At 40.2% G+C, this 20,441-nt stretch overlaps 1 protein-coding gene across 1 annotated transcript; it reads right to left on the bottom strand.

The window, feature by feature from the left end:
* Nucleotides 1–159: 159 nt before the first annotated feature.
* NBR1 (NBR1 autophagy cargo receptor) lies at nt 160–20,200 on the bottom strand. The gene is made up of 21 exons (XM_075722893.1): nt 20,052–20,200; nt 17,599–17,661; nt 16,248–16,266; nt 15,837–15,859; nt 14,760–14,978; nt 14,120–14,194; nt 12,748–12,965; nt 11,521–11,685; nt 10,825–11,031; nt 9,339–9,498; nt 8,541–8,828; nt 7,935–8,087; nt 7,377–7,452; nt 6,794–6,904; nt 6,123–6,311; nt 5,873–5,998; nt 4,911–5,274; nt 4,513–4,607; nt 3,863–3,941; nt 2,993–3,098; nt 160–2,588 (listed from the first exon to the last, which is right to left on the bottom strand). Exons 1-21 carry the CDS (start codon nt 20,151–20,153, stop codon nt 2,415–2,417), a joined length of 3,012 nt encoding a protein of 1,003 aa, XP_075579008.1. The 5' UTR covers nt 20,154–20,200; the 3' UTR covers nt 160–2,414.
* Nucleotides 20,201–20,441: the final 241 nt, after the last annotated feature.

Below are 20,441 nucleotides of genomic sequence, written 5' to 3'. Positions count from 1 at the left end.
CCCGCCGCCACCGGGCCCCCCACCCCGCCCCGCCCTGCTTACCGGGCGCCCGCCGCTGCCAGCGGCCGAGCCCAACAAAGTGGAACCGAAAGCGCAGCGGGGCGGGCCCGCTCCAGCCGAGGGAAGTGGGGGAGGCCGCGGGGCAGCGTGGGGAACGGGGCCGCCCCACGTGTGTCAAGAGCCTGAGGGACAGCCGGGGGATAACGAGTTTTATTGTATGGAGAGGAAAGGGCGGTCCGCCCTCGCCTCCCTGTAAAGTGCTCACCCTACATAAGATACAGAGGTCGTATCTGCACTACAGAATATATTATAAATTATACCATGCATCCATTAACAAAATATACAAAGCCAACAGAAATATATCTTAAGCCTGAGCGTACATTATCTAAACCCTAGTAAAAAGTAAAGAAAACGGCATTTCACCCTTCACATTTCCATCCGCAATGAAGTCTTCCTCCTCAAACGTTTTAGTGTTTTGTTAGTCTGTAGAACACATTAACATTCTCAGTATGGAGGTACACACAGAAAGAACATGTGTCCTGCTGGGCATTCCAGACCAAAGCAGACAACCACACTACACTTAGAAATTTCACCAGCTACGGCACTTCATCCATGTCCTTTTCCTCCTCCTCATTCTGGAGTAGGCATAAGCCAAAAGCTACTCAAAACAGCATGCTTACGTTAAGGTGGGAGAAAAACAGTAGTTTCAAGTTACAGAAAGATCTTTATCTGGTCCACAGCAGACAGTTGTACTGGTGTACAGAGAGATGGGAAACACTGCAAAATAGTTCTACTGTATTTCAAAATAAACATTTAAGAGTATCTCTTCCACAATCTATAAAAATAGGTTTAAAACAAAAATGGTATGATACATTTTTTTTCTTCATTTATTTTAATGGTGTCTTATCTCTAGGAGTACTATGTCTTTTTAAAAAATTACTACTACTGATCACCTGGTCAGTCACAATACTGATACTGCTTCAGCTACATTGTGACAAAACAGGAACACCTTAGTTTGAAGCAGCAGTAATAAAATATTTTAGGATCAATGGTCTCTTACCACAGCAAGGGAAAAAAATTTTGCCTCAAAGTAAGAATGTAGCCAACACTGCTGTCACCTTCAGAAGACTGGGCTCTGAAGAGTTATCTATGGATACACCACTGCACAGCAGTGTATGTTGCTCATTTCTTGTGATTCTTCAGAATCAAATCTCTCTCAGCACATTTAGAAGGGAATTCTTAGAGTTCCAAATTAAATGTGGGCATCTAAAGCAAAATCCTGTGAGAAAAATGAATCCTACAGATGAGTCTATGGAAACACAGGAGCAGCTAGAAGCATCACAGGAGACTGTACACTTAAAACTGCTTAAGTTAATGCATTTTTCAAACTATAAGTCACACAATCCCTACCTCAAGCACTCTTCCCATTCCTAAACTTTACCAGAATTTGTACTCCAATTCAGGTCTAGGTTTCTACATGTTCTTCAATTCTTCTCTGTGGTATTACAGAATAAGAGGTTTGCACTATACTGAAAAAAGACAGCTGTCAAATTTTTAACATTTTTACAAAGAGCCTGTAAAGATTCTTAGAAAGGCCTTTCCTACCCTTACACTCCATTTTTAACAAAATACTTTATGTAGGCTGTATTTTCCTGTCAGAGATATGTTTTGCAATATCATTGCTAGAGATGGCTCAATTGCTGCTGGTAAATTCACTCTCCTGCTTCATTCTGCTACAAGAAACAATGACTTTCCTGGTAATTCATCAATTCAACAGTGGTTACACTTTCAGACTTTTGAAAAGTTGTTTGACGGTTCAAGACGGCTTTCATGTATGAGCAACCTTTTTCTTCTAAAAATCATTTGTAAGGTTTCGGTCTGTTACATCGCTATCACACATCGGACAAATCAATTACTAAATCATATCAGAAGAAACAACTGGCTAGTTGTGAGTGTCTTGTAAATTAGGCAAGACTACATTTTACAGCAGCATTTTACATTGGTTCCTATTCCAAAGCTTGTTAAAAGTCAACAAAACAAGTTTCCAGCTGCCTGGGGGCGGGGGGGAAGGAAATCTTACACAAATAAAAGGGAAAGTTCTCATCTGGGTGGAAGTTTAAAGTAATTCTACAGGATTCCCTGATAAAAGGATTCAGTATGAAATTAGAGACTTAAAGACTACTCATTTAACTATGAGTTCCAAATAACATTTCAAATTCGGGTCTCCAATTCATAAGATGCTATGACAAGCACTGTTTGACATTTCCATGAGAAAAAAAGAAAGTCAAAAGCTCAGAGAAAAGCCAAAGTTTCAGTCACACCTCCACACAGAAAGCAGCTGAGGAGCAGCCTGCTACTGTTGCAGTGTTTAGAGTTTACTCAATGCAGAGGATTCCTCCCTCCACCAGGAAGGTTCAGCATCTACCGCTGTACCAGTCACTGTTACTGATCTGAAGCAATTCTGTTACCACTTGAACCATATTATTGTTGTGTTTCTTCAGCAGTCGCAGGTTTAACTGCCTGTCACAAAATCCCATCTCACACAGACTGGACAGAAGCATGGCAGTGTGCTCTTCCGTAGCTGCAGGCTGCCGAAAACAAAAGACAGTAAGATAAGCTATAAAAAGATAATTTATTTTTGCCATTTGAAGCAGCGGTTCTGCATTATACTGGAACGTAATTAAGACACAGGGGCCCTTTTGTCCACAATTAAGCTGTTTATATTCACTTTCACTGTTCACTCACAAAGGTGAATCGCTACTCTTTCATGACACTAAGAGACATGCTTCTATCGCCATGGTATGGATTTCCCTGTCTGCTGGTGGAGCAGCATGCTTCAAAGGGATGCCATCAAGCTTAACATTTTACTGTTGCATGAAGTCCTATGTGGGATATCGATACATTTATAAAACATAGGCCTATAATTACAGGCCTATAATTTTAAGGTTGGCATTCTATTAAACTCACATAGCATTACAGGAAAGGCTTTTACCTGTTCTATAATGGGCGGTCCAGCAAATAGTGCTTTGTAGGCAGAAGCAGCAACTGACAAAGCTCCTTTAACTAGTTCTCCTGCAATGCTGCTTCCTTGAGGGTATCTGCAGAGAAGTCAGGTATTACTTTAGCGTCAGTAAAGCCAGGTGTTTGTTTCACATGAAATGCAAGTCTCTCCCTGTTGACGGGTCATCTGAGATTTAGTTCTTGTTAGAGGGAACAACCTATGATCCAAAGGAATCATTGCTGTTCGGGAATTGAGCTATCCAGGAAGCTTATTCCTTCTTTCTTGACACCTTCTATTACATGGTGGGTTTATGCTGAAGTACATTAATTTGCTTTCCATAACATGGCCGTTTGTGAAGAATTAAGTATTCTCACCCAGAAGAGTACATCTACCCATGAAAGTCTTGCACTGCAACACATCCATTCAGGCCAGAGTAACTACCATCTGTTTTCCATCAATTTTTAAGTCACTTAATATTCTGCTCAATGTTTTGTCTTATTCCTCGAGTCTCAGTATCTTAAGATGCTTAACTTTGTAGCTAACTTATAAAAATCCCTATTTTAAGAATCCTGGGATTTTCCAGACAAAAAGCCCACAAAATTTTAGAAGGATTCAGCTCGAGCTCTTCATACACTTTTGCTTGCCAATTCTGCATCCTTCATATTCATGTCTAAGTAGAAAGCAAGTTCTTATGAAAACATAGCATTACATTTTCAGCATATGCTTCCTTTAAGCAGCAAGGCCTTTCTACCAAAATACTGACTACATGAAATCTGTAAGCCAGTGCTTTTTCCTAGGTGTCTCATTAGCAGTTCTTAGTTTAAAACAGCATTTGGGAAATCATAGCTTCAGCTTCATTACCTTGGGTATTCTGAGCACTTCTGTTTACTAGCTAGAAATCCAGAAGATCCCTGTCCATGGCTGTCTTCACCACTGGGTTCTGGAACAGGAAGAAAAAAGTATCATATCAACATGTCCAGTTAATGAGAAGCTGATGAGATGCAACACGTACATAAATGGAAAGCAGTGGGATTCAGTCCAAAATTAATACTTTCAAGTTTAGTTACCCAGACACAAACTAGGTATACAGGATTCTCACTGCAGTCACAACAATCAAAAGAATTTTTAGAAGTCATTTGGCTGATTAGTCAGTGGGTGTTTACTTTAACATGACATGAACTGCTGTCTGAGCTCCCAGTGACTGTAACAGCAGCTTAAATACATAGCTCATTAACTCCAGAGCAAGGCAATTTTCCAGATGTCTACAAATACTTCCGAGTACCCTCCTACATTTCTAAATTAGTAACGCTCTTAGCTGATCCACAAAGCCAATTATTTCTTTATTCAAGTCTTCTATATAGTAAAATTTCAACATCCAGAGAAGAAAAACAATCATTACTTGGTAGATTTCTGCTCTCCGCTCTAACAAGAAGACATCAAATCCAATACTAGGCATAAGGAATAGGCTATAAACAACTGTGGATGCACCCTTCATTAAGTACTGTCAATACCTTCTCTTATTTGATTATGAGGAGTGGAAGAGACATTCTCTGAAGCAGATATGTTTGGTTCTTGGAATATATGATTCTGAAGAGATGCAAGATTCCTGAGAACATAAGGAAAAAAAAAGTTACTTTTGCTACTTTTGTTCTACATGTACACATGTAGGTAAGTTGAGATCAGCAGACAAAGAAAACTTCACATGCTCCCTTCTTTCCCTCTCTCACACACACCTAATCAGCGAGTACAGACTTTGTAAGAAGTCACAGAATTTAGGACATTCACTCCAGTACACGGACAAAACTTTTGTTGCAAGAATTTCTGTTCAGACACTGAACTTAAGCGCAACACCCTGCAGACTCTACAGCAACGCTAACATAACTGTTTTGTTCGTGTCCAAGAAGCATACCTTTGTGTCTGGGGCAAGGTGTCTGCAGTCTCTGGGGTTAATGGTACTACAGCCGGTGTTTGTGAAGTTGTCAAAATATCACTGACACTGTGGGTCTGTGGCTGGCTTCCCCCTTCTGGATTCTCTGCTCCTGTTTCAGGTTCTCCTCTCTTTTCCAAACTGGGCTGAGAAAGAGCTGAACTATACATAGACTCCCCTAAAGGACGACTGGTGTCAAAGCACTCGGGGAGAATAATGATATAATCCTCTGATGAAGCAGAGGAGCCTTGACTCTGAACATCGTCTTTATCATCATCTTCCTCTTCATCAGAATTGCCAGTATTGCTACAGAGGCTTGCTCTCTCACCAGTCAGTGGAAGGTCCGCTAACAGGGAAAGAAAAGTGAAGTATTAACAATTGTCTGTTTTGTACGGATAACAGCAAAGACAGTATTGTCCCAGATATAAAAGGCAAGTATTCAGGAACAACTGTAAGCCTTTGCTGCTGATATTAATGGTATCATTTTATTTGTCTATTGGGGGGAGGGTGGGGGGTAGTGTGAAAGAGTAACAGATCTTACTGTTAAGCCTATGCAGATATGCTGCTGCTATTAATGCTTATAATAAAAACAGGAGTAAGAGCTACATTGAGAACTTAAACAGTAGTTTTCAGCTCCTAAATTACATGCATCAGAAAGTTCAGAGCACTGACTTCAAGCTACACGTACAAAATATGGAAGCACCAACCATGCTTAACGTATGAGCACTTATTTGAATACCCCATGTCTCAATTTCACTCTTTTTTAAAACAGCTGTTAAACTAGCTGCTTGTTTGGAGTATTGACACCGGTTTTCTGATGTAATAATGATATTCTTGATCTAATAAGGATCAATTTCCTAGAACAGGTCTTCTTACACCTGATTTTTTTTTTTTTTGTAGCCCTTATTACAGCTTTATCTTAAATTCAAACCTATTTTACTTACCACAGTCATTTTCTCTCATTGCCTCTGACTGATGAATCTCCGCTTCCTTTTTCGAAGTGGAATTAGTTTTTATCCTAGGAGATTCTTCATTTATCACATTGCAACTGAAGGTGTCTTGCAAAGAGTCTAATAAAACAATCAGGAAAAACAATTAAAGCAGTATCACCACCTCCAGTGCAGGGCAAGTTGTGGCCAATGTCTGACTGCAAAAAAAGTAAAGCCACAGAAGCCAGCTGAAGACAGCACTTACTCTGGAGGATGTTCTTTTTTTGGGGGGGCCTATGGTCAGGTGCAGCATCCAGGGTTAGAGAGCGAATTACAGTTTCACAGACAAACTGAGTCCCACTCATATCTTCTTCCCCTTCCTCCTGGTTCAACAGATGCTCAGCTCTCCCTTTCACTATGCGAGTATCTGCAGGAAAGCAGGCTTCTGTCATTCCTTTGGAAAGGAAACATTACAGACTGTTTTAACACCACCACACGGAAACGTTAAGTATAAGAACAACTTTTTAGGCTAGTCAAGGCTAATATTGACTCTATGTGTTAATTCTTTTTAAAAACTGAAAGATTTTGGAATTCAGTTCAAGTTGAATGTGAAAGCAATTGAGAAGTATGGGGACCACACCCGGAGTGTGTGTGTGAGTACAGTCTAGTCTATAAAGGGCCAATTGTTAATTCTCCCAACAATTCCAGCAGTCAGAAATCAAGACAAGCGTTCGTATTTCCAAATTCTACATATATTACCTCTGCAATCGAACAGTAGCATCAGACTACAGGTTTCTGAGCCAAACAACTGTTTGTTTTTCCACAGAAGGGAAAGACAGGAGTTAGAATTCTTTTTAGACATCAAGACTGCTGACTGTATGGAAGTGACAATACCTTCCTCCCCTTGCCCCCAAGCTTCCCACGACTCCTGCTTACCAGACACTGGTTTAAATCCACTCCCCTCATTCTCCTCCTCTATCTGACCTAAGCCAGGTTTCTCCAGCAAGGGGCTATCACGTGGCAAAGGGGACATGCACGGAGTCATGTCTGAAAAACAAAAGTAGCAAAAATAATTGGCACTGAAGGAGTAGGAACCCTCCTTCCTCCAGCAGGCAACCTTTTAAGAAGTTATCCTATTTTAAGGGATATTCTTCCAAGACTGAAGAAACCCAGTTATCTTACAAGATAATTTGGTGAAATAAACAACTAGCTTTGCATTACACTGGCACTGGTTGAGCAAAGAAAATGGCAGCATTCTTCAGTGTCTGGAATCTTATGGTCTTGGGGATGTGAAGCTGAAAAGAAGCCAAGACTGAAAAAATCCAAGGGATACAAAGCACTGTCAAATATCTCCTCTAAGATTGCAGCAGGAACTGAAATTAAAAGACAGGAGAGCTGGGAAGACACTCCACCCTGAAGAGCAAATAAGCCTTTTGCACAAATAAGTTCAGCTTTTCATTGGGTAAACAGTTAACTCGGAGTGCTAGAGACAGCACACAGAATACGACAAGAACCTTACCAACAGGAGTATTGTGTGGCACTTGTTCCAGTTCCTGCACAATATTAATGTCCAACAGCTCAAAGGACAGCAAATCCTACAGAAAAAAAACACCACACAGTCTTCATCAAACCCCAAAATGGAATCTTATGCTGTATGTCCCAGCATCAGATCCCATTAACTTACAAGTTAAGCCTGCTCCACTTTGTTAGTTACTCGGCATGATCTCAGAGAGGGCAGTTTTCCCATAACGTACATCCACGTCATAGAATATGGTATGCAAATTAGGGCAGCAAGAGGCAAAGCCAAGTACTCCCTCTTTAGGGGCCAGAGAAAGAGCCAACCCTGTCACTCTTTATTGAGAATCTTAGCCTGTCCTGAACATACCTGCCACAGAGTGACAGTCCCTGATACTAATTCAAGAAAATAGTTCTGTTATATAAAATGCAATATACTCTTCCCAAAAATACAGCGGCTATTTCAGAGCTCAGAAGCTTTTTATTCTTATGGATGTCTATGTACCTAGATATCAAAGCCAAGGTGGTTTGTTTTATCTCTACCTGAATTTTAGCACTTTACCTGTGCAGTGAGGAGATCAACAGATGGGATATAAAATTCTCTCTCGCTTGGAAGATTTTTGATCTTTAAAGGAATAGTTGGCAGAGGTATTTCAGCCTGCTCCATGATTTCACTCATCAGTTGAACACCTGTTTCTGTCTTTGACAAAGCATCCTGCAAAGGGAAAAAAATAATGTCCCAGAAGCCCCTTAGGCAGGCAGCAAATAAAACAGTTACATGAAATGTAAAACCTGCATATCGTGTATAAGAACACAAGTAATTTGAAAAGAGATTTAATTCAACTCATTTTAGAGCCAAAAGAACAAGATCTAACATAAAGAGAAATCCTGTGGTGTTTCAGTTCAATCAAAGGACTAGACAAATAGCTGCAACAGACTGATAACTAATTCCGTATGCCTGTCAAAAAGAACGACCATTTTGGAACTTACAAATGCAATAGAAGTTGTGCTTCTTTTCTATTATAAATAAAAATCAGAAGCAAACAACTAAGAGAATCCCCTGGGAATCGATATAGTTAGGGACACTATGCCATTGCACCAAACAAAATTAACTGCTCCTTCTACTAGGCAATTCAGAACTGCCCCCAAAACTGTATGAGTTACTTGCCTCTTTGGTGCTGGAAGCTTTATCCTTCTGACAGGAGTCAGAATCCTTCCAATTGCTTTCTAGATAGTCAGTAGCTGGGGAGGGATCCACAACAATACTGCACCAGATCCTGGGCCCAAACTGTTCCCCTCTGTGTGACAGTCTCCAGTGAGAGGTGTAAGTTCCTTCTATATTAGGAGCTACAAACTCAACTGAAACAGTTCCTACTTGTCCCGATGGAAGGGATGGCACTACCACATCTTTTTTTTCAGAAGATGCCAAGGTCAGATTTCCCCACATAAGTTTCAGCTGAAATATACAAAAGAAAAAGCAAAAGTTAACTTCACAAGCTTCCCTGCAAACTGTGGGCAGTAAGGAGCACTTCAAGTTCCTCTGCTGAAAGGCCCTGCAGATACTGGGCATGGAGAAGAGGCTGCTAGTAAACATTCTCACATCAGTCACTATCACCACAAAGTAAGAAGATACCCCCATCTTTCAACAGGATCTCAGTCACTCACAGAAGACAGACTTTTTGAAGTCAGAAAAGCAACACACCTGTTGTAAACAAGGATGAACTGTAACATTATATCAGTACTGGAAGACATGTTCAGTGATGTTAGTCTTGATTCCTTTCCTCCTATAGTCTGCAATTGTAAAGAGTACCTAGACAGCTTATTGCCCCAGAATTCCCAGCTTGTGAATTAACAGGCCAAATGAAATCCTGAACAGGTTCTGACAGAGAATTCAGATTCCTAATGCATTCAAATGTATTTTCTAGAACTATTTTAGTGTGTAAAAGTAATATCAAAGGCAAGATACCTTTGTATCTGAGCTCCATTCCACATTGCCAGTATTTTTCATTCGCCAGTGTTTGATAAACTTTGTTCCTGGTTGCAAGTGAGTCCCATCTGGCAAATTCTCATCCACAAATACCGCACTTAGTGTTGGGACAATTGCTTGAAAGGGTTGACTAGGACTCCTGGGATCGGGGGGGAGAAAACAAACAAACAAAAAATACACCAAAACCCACTAAAACTGAGGAAGTCGTTCAGCTGCTATTTCACTGGCTAAAAACAGAGGAGGCCATTTAGTTTGTTTTTGTCTTTTATATCTAGAAGTGTTTCAAGATTCTAACATTTTAGCTAGTGCTTCCATTTTAAGTCTAAACATCACATAGCAGTTTGCTTTCCTTTCCTTAAGGAAAAAAGAAACACATCAAAACAAGATTTGCTCATTTGGAGGAATATTGTTATAATTACGGAAGGCAGGTTTAACAGAGAAAAGTTCACTGTTCTTCAGCTGATTTAGTCTGACAGCACTTTGGGCTATGCAATTCTGTTAGAGAAAGAAGTCATTATCTTTTTGATATTGAATCAAAAAGATTGTGCTATAGTTTAAGCGCCAGTGTCTTTTATTTGGCCTTACAAGGAATACTTTTCAGCAAGATACCACTTTTTTTTCCTGAAAGGGGCTCAAAAATAGATTTAACCCAAAGCTTTACTGTTAACTTGGGCACACTGAGAGGGGACTGGCAAAACAGCTCATATGCATGCCAACTTTCAAACATTAAAAAAAAAAAAAAAAAAAAGATTTAGGACCTAAACTAGCATTGGTTTTGCTCCTGTAATATGCCTGTTCAGCAAAAAGGAAGCAAAGATAGCTATTTCAAGCTGCCTGCAAATATAAGTAACTGATTAAGTTAATTTGACTTTTAAATGCCCTAAATAGAAGGGATGAATTAAAGAAACTAGAACTATACAAGTTTTAACACTTGGACATTCAGAAAACCAAAGGGAATGGAAAATGCAGGGTGGTTGCCTGCCTGACCCTGCTGCCTAGTGAGCCTCAGCCTAAGATCACATAAAAGAGGAAAAAAAAAAGCAAAAAAAAGCACTGAACATAAGCACATAGAACATATTTGACTTTGCAGAGACACTTAATATAGCAGGAAGATACAGACTTTTTTAAAACTGGCAGTAACGTTAATTTACACTTAATTTACACTGTATGCATATATATGTAATCCTAGGCATTCCCCTTCCTCCTAAATCTATATAAATCTGTAAGTTTCTGGTAATAACCATCAGTTGCTTTTTTCTTCTCCTACTCTCCTCCCAAGTAAAACCAGTAACACACACCACTCCACCTTGCAAAATCCATTTAGACAAAATTCTCACAGGGGTCAATGACAAACGATACTTTAAATAAGCAATTTCATAACCTTCCTCCTGTTACTTCAACTTGGTCTCATCATGAAAGGACACATAGCACAACTAAGAAATGCTCAGCTAACAACATCTCTTACAAGAAGGTATTAGGTTGGAGACTCTCAGATTTCAGAGTAGGTGAGCCACTAGTTTCCAATACATGGACAGAGTTCCACAGATGAATTTTCCTGTGCAATTTTAGCTGCTTTTTGAGCTCTCGGACCTCTGCCTTTCGCTGTTTCTTCTCTGCTCGTAATCTTTGCTTTTCTGCCTTCAGAAATCTTTTGTCCATCTGTTTCTGGAGCCTGCAGAGGGAATAAGCCACCTTGTTACAATACATTAAATTGATTAGAATCTAGCTTTAGCCAACAAGTCTCAGTCTCAAAGAGAACACTTCAGAAAGTGTCTCATGCTTCTAGACTGGATACCAGATGATTTTAAAAAAACATCTTCATAGTTGCTTGTGAAGATATTTTGAATGGCCTCAGTGAAAGAGCAAATTTAAAGGCAGGTCAGAGTACACTCAAAGAAAAAGCAAGCTCTCAAAGTTTGCTACCCATCTATGACACAAAATTCTGCCTTTTCTTTATAATTAAAAACGCTGTAAGATTTGCGACTTAGGCCATTTATAAGTATATAGCTATTTTTAGCTACTCACAATAAAGTTTGAGTACCATTTCCATTTCTTGTTACCTCTAGATCTAAAATAAAAGCTGAACATCGACCCCAATACAGGTGTTTCCACTTTGCTATCAGGATAATCTTGTCAGGTACTGACAGGTGCCACCATTTACCTAACTTGCTCCAGAGTAGCAGGCAGGCGACGTGAAAACTCTGCAAGGCTGTAATTCTCAGCAATACATAGTACAGGTCTTCGCAGCTTTAACAAGACATGATTAGGATCATGTGCATATGTTCCTGCTTCACACTGTTCACAGATATTGTAGGCTGGACAAAGGCTGCAAAGCAGAAGAGGCAGAAGGTTACCAAGAGGCAAAGAATTAATGCACTAGAAAGAGACACTGAAGAATAATTAATCCTTACATTTCTGCAGGGAAACAACTCTGTATCATACTACTATTGCAAGCAGTGCCTGAGTGAAACAGAAGCTGGTTCTCTCACTTGTACATCAGTATTTGGAGCCATCTGGAATACCTAGATCAGTATCTCTCTTCTTGGCAGAACTGCAACACAGTTCTCATTTCCTTCTTGAATACACATTGGAAAAAAACTGATGCTTCCTTTAGCACAAGTGACTAACAATTGTTGCTATAAAGCATAAAACGTTATACTGAAATCCAACGCCAGAAACAGCATCATACTTATGAAAATACAGAGGATAAGTCAACTGAAGTATTCAGGGATGCAAAGATTGTTCCTGCAGGAACAGGACTAGTAAAAAACAGTCTGTCGACTTCTGCCAGCAAGAAAAATGAACATCCGAGGAAAATCCCCTGTTGGCACTCCATTCACCACTGCTCCCTAGTCCTAAAATGCCTACCTTTACAGCAATTGCCTCATTCAAATCAAAACCTCACTTAAGACACTCATCAAAACCTATTTCATATTATTAAACTGACAACAGCGAGATCATTAAAAAAAGCATGACCTGCCTTAAGTCTCATTGACTGTCAGAACTAAATAAAGGACTATTACAGACTGGGGGTTATAAGTTTTGCTTTTTTGTTTAGTTAACGGAATGAAACATTTTCCTTTACAATTACTGCACGTTATATGCAAAAAAGAGTGTTTGAGAATATAGCAAGTGTTATAAAGTCCTCTCACTTTGTTTTAACAATCACGTTTTTTCAAAATAGTATTAACCTTGCTCTTATGCAGATAAGGTCTAGTCACCACAGCAGAGAACATAAGTGTTTGTGAGACACATGCTAGAGGTTCTGAAATGTACAGCATGCTGCAGGTTAGAAACCTAGACGTCTATGACACCAAGATAGTTTCTCAGCCTCATTCGCATGCCTTACGTTAGGCTTCCCACACTCCCATCTCTCATCATTTTCTACCTGCACTGGTAGCGAACTCCAACAATTCGGGCCTGGCAGTTGCAGCAGGAGATCAGCCAGTCACACTGGTTGCCATTCCCCACCTGGCTCTCTGAAGTTGGAGGTGCTGCTGTAACAGAGCTCTCAGAAAAATCTGGAGGCTGATTGTGATGGACAAGCTTCTCATACAGTTTCTGTTCCAGTTTCTCAACAGTTTCCTTAACTACTTGTTCCCTGAACTGGAGAAAAAATTAAAGTAGTCATGGATGAGACCCACCTATGCAGCTTCAAAAGCTGGATTACATTGTCCCAAGTCTCCCAATCCATAAGTCAAAAAGCAGCTAAGAATCCAATTACCATCCCCCCCAGCACATTCCAGATGAAATTAAACAAGTATCACATTCCTCAAAGAGGATTTGTATTTTAGAAAATACCAGCCCATAGGTTTTAACAAGGCAAATGAAATTCATATATTCATGTTTACAATATTAAGGTTTTTCCATAACCTTGCACAAAGGGAAGGAAACTAATCTCTGAGACAACACAACTCCCAAACCCCTCTGCAATCTCTATCATTAAGTCCTGATTTTGTCCACCAGGGATGTTTTAAATATAACCATTAAGCTCCCCTATCTTTAGTTTGCAGAAAGAGGCAGCAAAGGAAGGGAGATGCTGGCGGGGGGTGGGGGGGGGAAGCTTAGAGATAAACGCATGTACTATTGCACCACTGTACCTTTTAAGTTTCAAGAACTCCCTAGCCAATTAATTCTTAGCATTCATATCTAACTGCTTCTCAGTGATGTTTATTAGCTGTTCAAAAACAAGTTAAACACTCACATAATCTTAATCTATAGATTATACTCATTGGCCTCCTGAAAGTATTGTCTTAAACTGAACAACTGAGAAAAGCAAGGTCATCAAATGCTATGCTTCAAACCTCAGGAAACCCTAAGTACTACCCTCCTGAAACTGGTCAAACAAGAGTCTCCAACAGCAACATCGTATTTCACGCTCGCTCTCATCATGAGTGCCCTGAAGTTCCTGTGACTATCTGGAGTGCAACAAGGATTCTAGCATGGGAGCTACTTAAAACTACACTAAACCAATCAAGTGCATAAACCAAACAATCCATTTTTGACAAGAAGTGGCATGTATCAAACTTTTTTTTAAGTTAACACCTACACTGTACAGTCATCGTTAGACATTTAGTTTTCATTTATCACCACAAAAGCAAAGTGATTAGGTGCCTAAATGCCCTTTAAGATCCCAGTCACAAGTACCGAGAGCAAGTATGATCAGATCTATAGAGTTAGGCATTACAGGTATTTTTTCCACCCACAGCCTCTTATGTATTCCTTTAAGAATACTAAAATTAAGAAGAAAATACACTTACTGTTTCCAAGTAGCTAGTAAACCATCCTGGAGGATTTTCATTTGTTCTTCCTGTTCTAGCGTGATTTAACTTTTGCTGGGGGAAAACACCAAACAAAACAAACACACCACAAAAATAAGTCACAAACCTTAAATATGCAAAGCTGCAAAAAACCTTGATACAGCAAGTTAACCACTTTCAAATAGCTCTCCCCTCAAGTATCTTTAGGGGGAAAAAAAAAAAAAAAAAAAAAGTTCTTCGGAAAACAGTGGAAAAGCAACACAAGGAAGCCACTGACATTTTCCTGAAAGGTTTCTGCCTTATTAGCATTTGAGTGTAATTACACATCAGAGCCAAAGAAATCAAGTCAACCAGAAGTTACTAGATGGCAATCAGGGCTTCAGGAGACCAACTGCTTTGTTTATCAAAATACTTAAGAATGGTCAACATGAAAGAGTCGGTATTTCTAACTGCAGCATTAAAATATCCTCTTGAAGACACCCAAATAATTTTGCAAGCTTCAATGGGTGCAGGTAGCTGAAAATGAAGACCAACTTCTGAACTCAGACTTTTTATGTATAGGTAAAGATGATGATCAGCCTATAATTACATTGATGAATTCTTTGGTTTAATGAATATATAATCCAGCTCTGCACCCTACCTGAGTTGTCAGCTCCTTTTCTTTTTTTAAGTCTTCCTCTAACCCCTGAGCTGGCATGGAATAGTGCAAAAGAGGTTTCTTCTCATCTTTAAGAGGTGCCAACTTTTCTGTCACAGTTTTTTCACGTCGTTGCAAAGAACAAGAATATGAAGGTTCTTTCAGAGAAGAGTTTTCTTCATACACATGCATCTGAAGTTGATTTCCTTGTTTAGCTGCAATCTAAATAAACAGTACATACACACACCATATTTACTCCACTTACAACCAACATACAAAATCCTGTAAAAACATAGCACTACACTACACTGGAGAGGTTGGGGAAAGACTAACACACACAAAAAGAAAAACTGAGTGAAATGCCAAGGTACAATCAGCTGATCGTCTATTCTGCCTTTCTTAAAGGTTACCAATATGCTTATTAAAAGATTTATTATAAGCAAAAGGTTAATTATGCAGGTATTCTGCAAGAACTTTTCAATCTACAATAAACCTCTTCATATGAGCCAGCACACAATAGAGATTCTGTCCAGGAACTTAGAGTAAACTTTTAATTTATGATTATTTTCAAATTATTATCAGATTTGAAATTCAGACCACAAGCAAAAAGTTCTTGAAAGCATTAGTGCTGTACAACTGAAACTTAAAGGAATGCAATTCTTATTTTGCCCAAGTAAAATTAACTGCTTATAAAGTAACTAAGCATTGATACCAATTAAAGTTATTGCCAGAGAGTACAACATTAGAGCCTACGTGGCAAGAGTTTTAAAGGGATCCCATTAGAGCCCTGTATCTCCAACCATGGGATTACCATTTAAGTGTTTGAGCAAGCCAGTCATTTAACCAATGAATTGGCTGCTCAGGGCCCTCAATCACAACGGCCTATTCAACTCATTTACACAAATCAAGACTAGCCTGGATGGAAAAAAATTGTAGCAAAACATTCAAGCCAGTGTTCAAAGCTAGAAAACTAAGCTATTCTGATTTCCACAGGCCAGGTAATGATGTTTTTTTCTCAGCTACACCAGTTTTAATTGGAGAAGGATGAATATATTGAAAAAAGTCAAAGAGAGCATTTACCTTCAGAGCTTCTTCATATTCCTCTAAAGAAAAAGGGAAAGAAATGTGAATTTTTCCTGTCTCAAACAACAGATGTAAGTTTAGCACATAGTATTTAGGGACCCTCACATCAAGGAGTGTCTCCCATACCTTCTATAAATTCTTTTAAAATAGTGCTACTGAAGGAAGAAGTTTTATATACAGCAACAAGCAAACATATTCTCACAGCCTAGAGACTTAACATTCCATTAATTTAGTCATTTCCAATTTGTTCCTATTGACCAAAAACTCCTTCCTTTGGGAAGAATTTGATGCCCAACCGTACATAAAATCCAAAAACCAAAAAGCAAGCATTCTCAAGAGCTTCTCCAAAAACAGGAACAACATTTGGGGTCTGTTTACTGATTTCACTTCAGTAAAGTAGCAGCTCACCTTTGCTATTCACAGAGACCTGCAAAGAGAAATAATAGTGAGCAACAGCCACTGATACATTTTTGTAATTCTCTTAAAATTAATACGCTTTCAGAATAAACGTACTTTGTTATTCAGAGTTTCTAAAATACCGCTCCTTCAGATATTTGTTATTGCTGCCAGGTTTAATCATTAATCAATGTTGTGGTGTTCTGGAGTGGACCATGTTCTTTATTGCACAATAAGCAAGGTCTCTGGCACCTACTAGCGTCCAGAACAACTGTGGTCTCATCTACTGGAAGTAAGCTGGTGCCAGTACCACTGGGTTCGCTATACAAGTACACAGAGGTTGGACCCAGTTGCTTTTAATGCCCAACATGAAAGAAAGACTTAACTGTTCCTTTAATTTAGATACAAGCCAAGCCCATCTTCTACAGGTGCTCATTTATCAATTTTGCACATAGAAGTTTCTAATACAAGAAGCTATTTAATCACTACAGCATTGCATGATTCTGAACAGCATCTACCCTATTAGTATTTGAAAAATCTTTAACAGATACATCTATATATTTATATAGATACAGGCTGGAAAATAAAGGGAGAATCTTTCCCTGAAATGTTGCTGGAAGCATCTTGACATTTCCCCTTAGCGGGGGGAAAAAAAAGAAAATAAAAACAAGGATCCCCATCTCTGCAATTTAGTAGAGCTACAAACTAAGTAGCAGAACACAGAGTTTGCAAAAGTTATGTTCTCTTTGAGAGCTGCATTCTACTCAAAATCTCTAGATAAACAGAAAGAATATGAGAGGGTGAGGTTATGTAAAGCAGGAAGTTACTCAACAAGGACAACTAGAAGTAACCAATTTGTTTTCTAAGTCAGTAATCTGCTTGGAGATTATAGCATTTGCATAAAACAGACAGAGGATTTGAGTACACCAGATCACTGAAGTAAATGTATGCTAACGACAGGGGACCTACATTTTTCAGAGGAAGGAACATACATGGAAGAGACAGGGCTTTACCATGGCTGCCATCACAAATAGCTGTAACTACCTTATTCTGGTAAAATGGAAAATAAAAAATCCCTCAACAGAAGCATCCCTCCCAGAGCACATAGAACCGCTGGCTGTTTCTATGGGGCAGGGAAAAGGAAAGGCAGTAGCTTCTAAAAAAATATTTTGAAATAAATATGCTACATTAAGAGTGAAACCACAAGACTAATGGCTATTTTCTTATCAAAGGGGCAAAAACATCACCTCTCACCCACATAATAGACACTCCTGAAGGACCCACTACAAATTATCAAGAGGTGGAAAGGTTCACACCAGCCATGTTTTGGTAGACCTGTTGGGAGGGTGGAGGGGTATTTTACCTCATCATTATCCTCATCAATGTATTTGATCTGAACGTTGTCCAGGTCAAATGAAACTTTAACCTGTAAGGAAAAAAGAACACAAAACCACAATAAGACAGGACTACAGATGTTTTCAGCTAATCGTGATTATTAATAGGGAAAAATGTTTTAACCCTTCCACCCCTCCCTTCAGTTTCTCAGTCGAAATAAACACTGTTTTACAAAATCCATTCTTCTGGAGTTGAACAACTCTCCCCAGTGCCTTGCCTCCAACCTCTACTAACTTGCTATAATGAAAAGAAAAAATTAATTTCTTTTATGTTTCACCTTCCCTAGTTAATGTTTACCCCAAAATAAATAATAACCTTTCCATTATAAGAGGACTAGCTCAGGGTTAACAAACTCAGGCATGGTAAACATTGCAATACACAAAGGCTAAAGCCAGCAATCACTGAATGCTAACTTTCACATTAAAAAGCACCAGGTAGACAGTTCACACAGGTGACAGCCTTTTTTCCACAAACCTATTTGTGTTTTGAGAAACGAGGATTAATTCAAGTACTAAAAAGAGCAAAGTATCTCATTCTACTACTCACTGGCTGATGCTCTGTACATTTGAAAATATAAATCCATTGTAAAGATCAGAATTAGAATAAAGCTGAGCAACTATTTTGTATTTTGCATTAATAGGGCAGAACGAACAGCACCAAATGAACCATAAATGAAGGCAATTGTTTCCCTATGTTGTATAACAGTCTTTGAGGCTCATATGCATTTTTGTATCATTTACCTATATAAGCTGTATTTTTCTCGCCAGAAACTCTGCCTGAAAAACTGCTGTATCTGAGACACATTCTGCTGGCCTGGACCTAACAGAACACCAGCAGCCTTAGAAGACAGCAGATGGCTGGGGCTTACACAGCACCACATGAGCACAATGACATAGTTACATACATTCTGCAATGAATGCGCTACAGGCAGGCTCTTCCAGTGATATATCCCAAACTAATGTTGGGAGTGCAGCGAGTGAACCAACTCAGCTTGTCAAGAAGAAACTGTGGTCTGTATCCACATTGTTCAGTACCACAAATTGCTCCCTTAAAACTCAAGCTAGAACCAGAGATTGGGTTATCCCTTATGAACACCAGACATGTTTAATAATCCATTAAAACACAGGAAAGACACAGTGTAACTGATACTACCTTGAAACAGTAATTCACACAACATAGCGCAGGGACACGCAGTGGTACTATCTTGGTTAGAAAAACATTATTGTAACAGAACACCACACCTTCAACAAGCACACCCTCACTCTCAGACTACTTAAGATTAAGGGCAACACCATGCATACATAGCAATCTGCTTCCAGCTTTGGTGCGAGTAGGATTCTGACTAGTTCAGGCATTCCTGCAGGGTCTACTTGCCACCAAATATTTTAAGCCTAAACTAGTGCCTCTTCCAGAGGACTGAAATACAATGAGTGAAGATGCAGCAGTTCTAACTCTGATTTTGAGTAATTCACAATGCAAGAACCTCCTACAAGGTACACTGCAATATGTTAGCTAAAAAAAGAACGGAAAGAGAGAAAACAAAATATTGGCAGGATCTCTTAAGAGGCAACTTTGAGAATAAGCTAAAAAAACAGAACAGTTGCTACAGAATTTAAAAAAAAAAATAAAAATCACTGCAGCTTCATCATAACCAAAGGAATCCTTACTACACAGTTTCAACCTCAGCCAATACAAGAATTTTCACTAAATAGCACTGGAAAGAGACATCCAAACAAAATCTATTCAATATACCAAGTGCATGATATACAGACCTTTGTAAGCAACTGTCTATGCACGCACGGCCCACTAACAAAACCAGTTATACGCAAGCTAGCACACACAAGGCACCAGGAAGCAAGAAACAAAAAAAATGTATGTTAGTGACTCAGTACCTCAGAGAGCAAAGATAAATCTTCAGGAAAATGTTCTATAGGCAAACAGAAGAGTGTTACTTCACCGTATCTACTTGAATGAGTAAAAGAATGGGATAAGAGGAACAGACTGTACTTTACAGGGGTACAGTGCCAAAGCCAAGTGCCATAACTGTGGAAAAGAGCAAAGCACACAGCTGAGGCCACCTGCTCACACAGAAAAACAAGCGACCCATAAGAAGCTTTATCCAAACCAGGCTTTTCACACCGCTCTAAATATGTAACAGGAGTAAAAGTTACTGCTACCACTGGAAGAATAACTGAGACCGCACCAGAATAAAACACCGGTTCTAACAGCCTGCGAAATGGAGGACACGGCTTAGAAAGCCGACAGAGAAGCTGCTGGGCCCTCGGAGAGGCGCTTACGCTCCCAGCACCTCACGGAGGCGGCTCCCCACGGCCGCAGCACCGCGGCTGCGGCAGCACTGCCCCGCGCTGGGCCCTCGCTCTGCCTCCCACGGCGGGGCGGGCCGGGCCGGGCCGCGCTCACCATGGCCTCCACGTCCGCCCACGTCGTGTGCGCCGAGTCCGACACCAGGAAACTCTGGGTGTCCCCGCGGCAGGTGACGCGGAGGTTCACCTGCGGCTCCATGCCGCGCTCCCGAGGAGGCAAGCGAAGCCCTGTCAGGCCCGACAGTCCTAACATGGCGGACCGACCGCGGCCAGCCCCGCGCCCTCCGCGCGATACTATTGGCGGCCCCGCCCGCCACTCGTCCTCCCCGCCGCCCTGGTTGGTTGGCCGGCGGGGGCGGGGCCAGACGCTGTGGCACCACAACAATAAACAGAGCCGGGGAGCAGCGCCAGCGGAGGCGGGGTCGCCATCGGCGGCACGCGCTTCTGCGGTTGCGCCGCAGCTCCCACGGTGAGCGCTTCCAGGAAA

Source organism: Pelecanus crispus, chromosome 18 (assembly GCF_030463565.1).
Source record: "Pelecanus crispus isolate bPelCri1 chromosome 18, bPelCri1.pri, whole genome shotgun sequence".
In the NCBI taxonomy this organism is placed as follows: domain Eukaryota; kingdom Metazoa; phylum Chordata; class Aves; order Pelecaniformes; family Pelecanidae; genus Pelecanus; species Pelecanus crispus.
The sequence above is the reverse complement of the archived record's forward strand: the minus strand, read 5'-3'. Positions and strand labels throughout refer to the sequence as shown.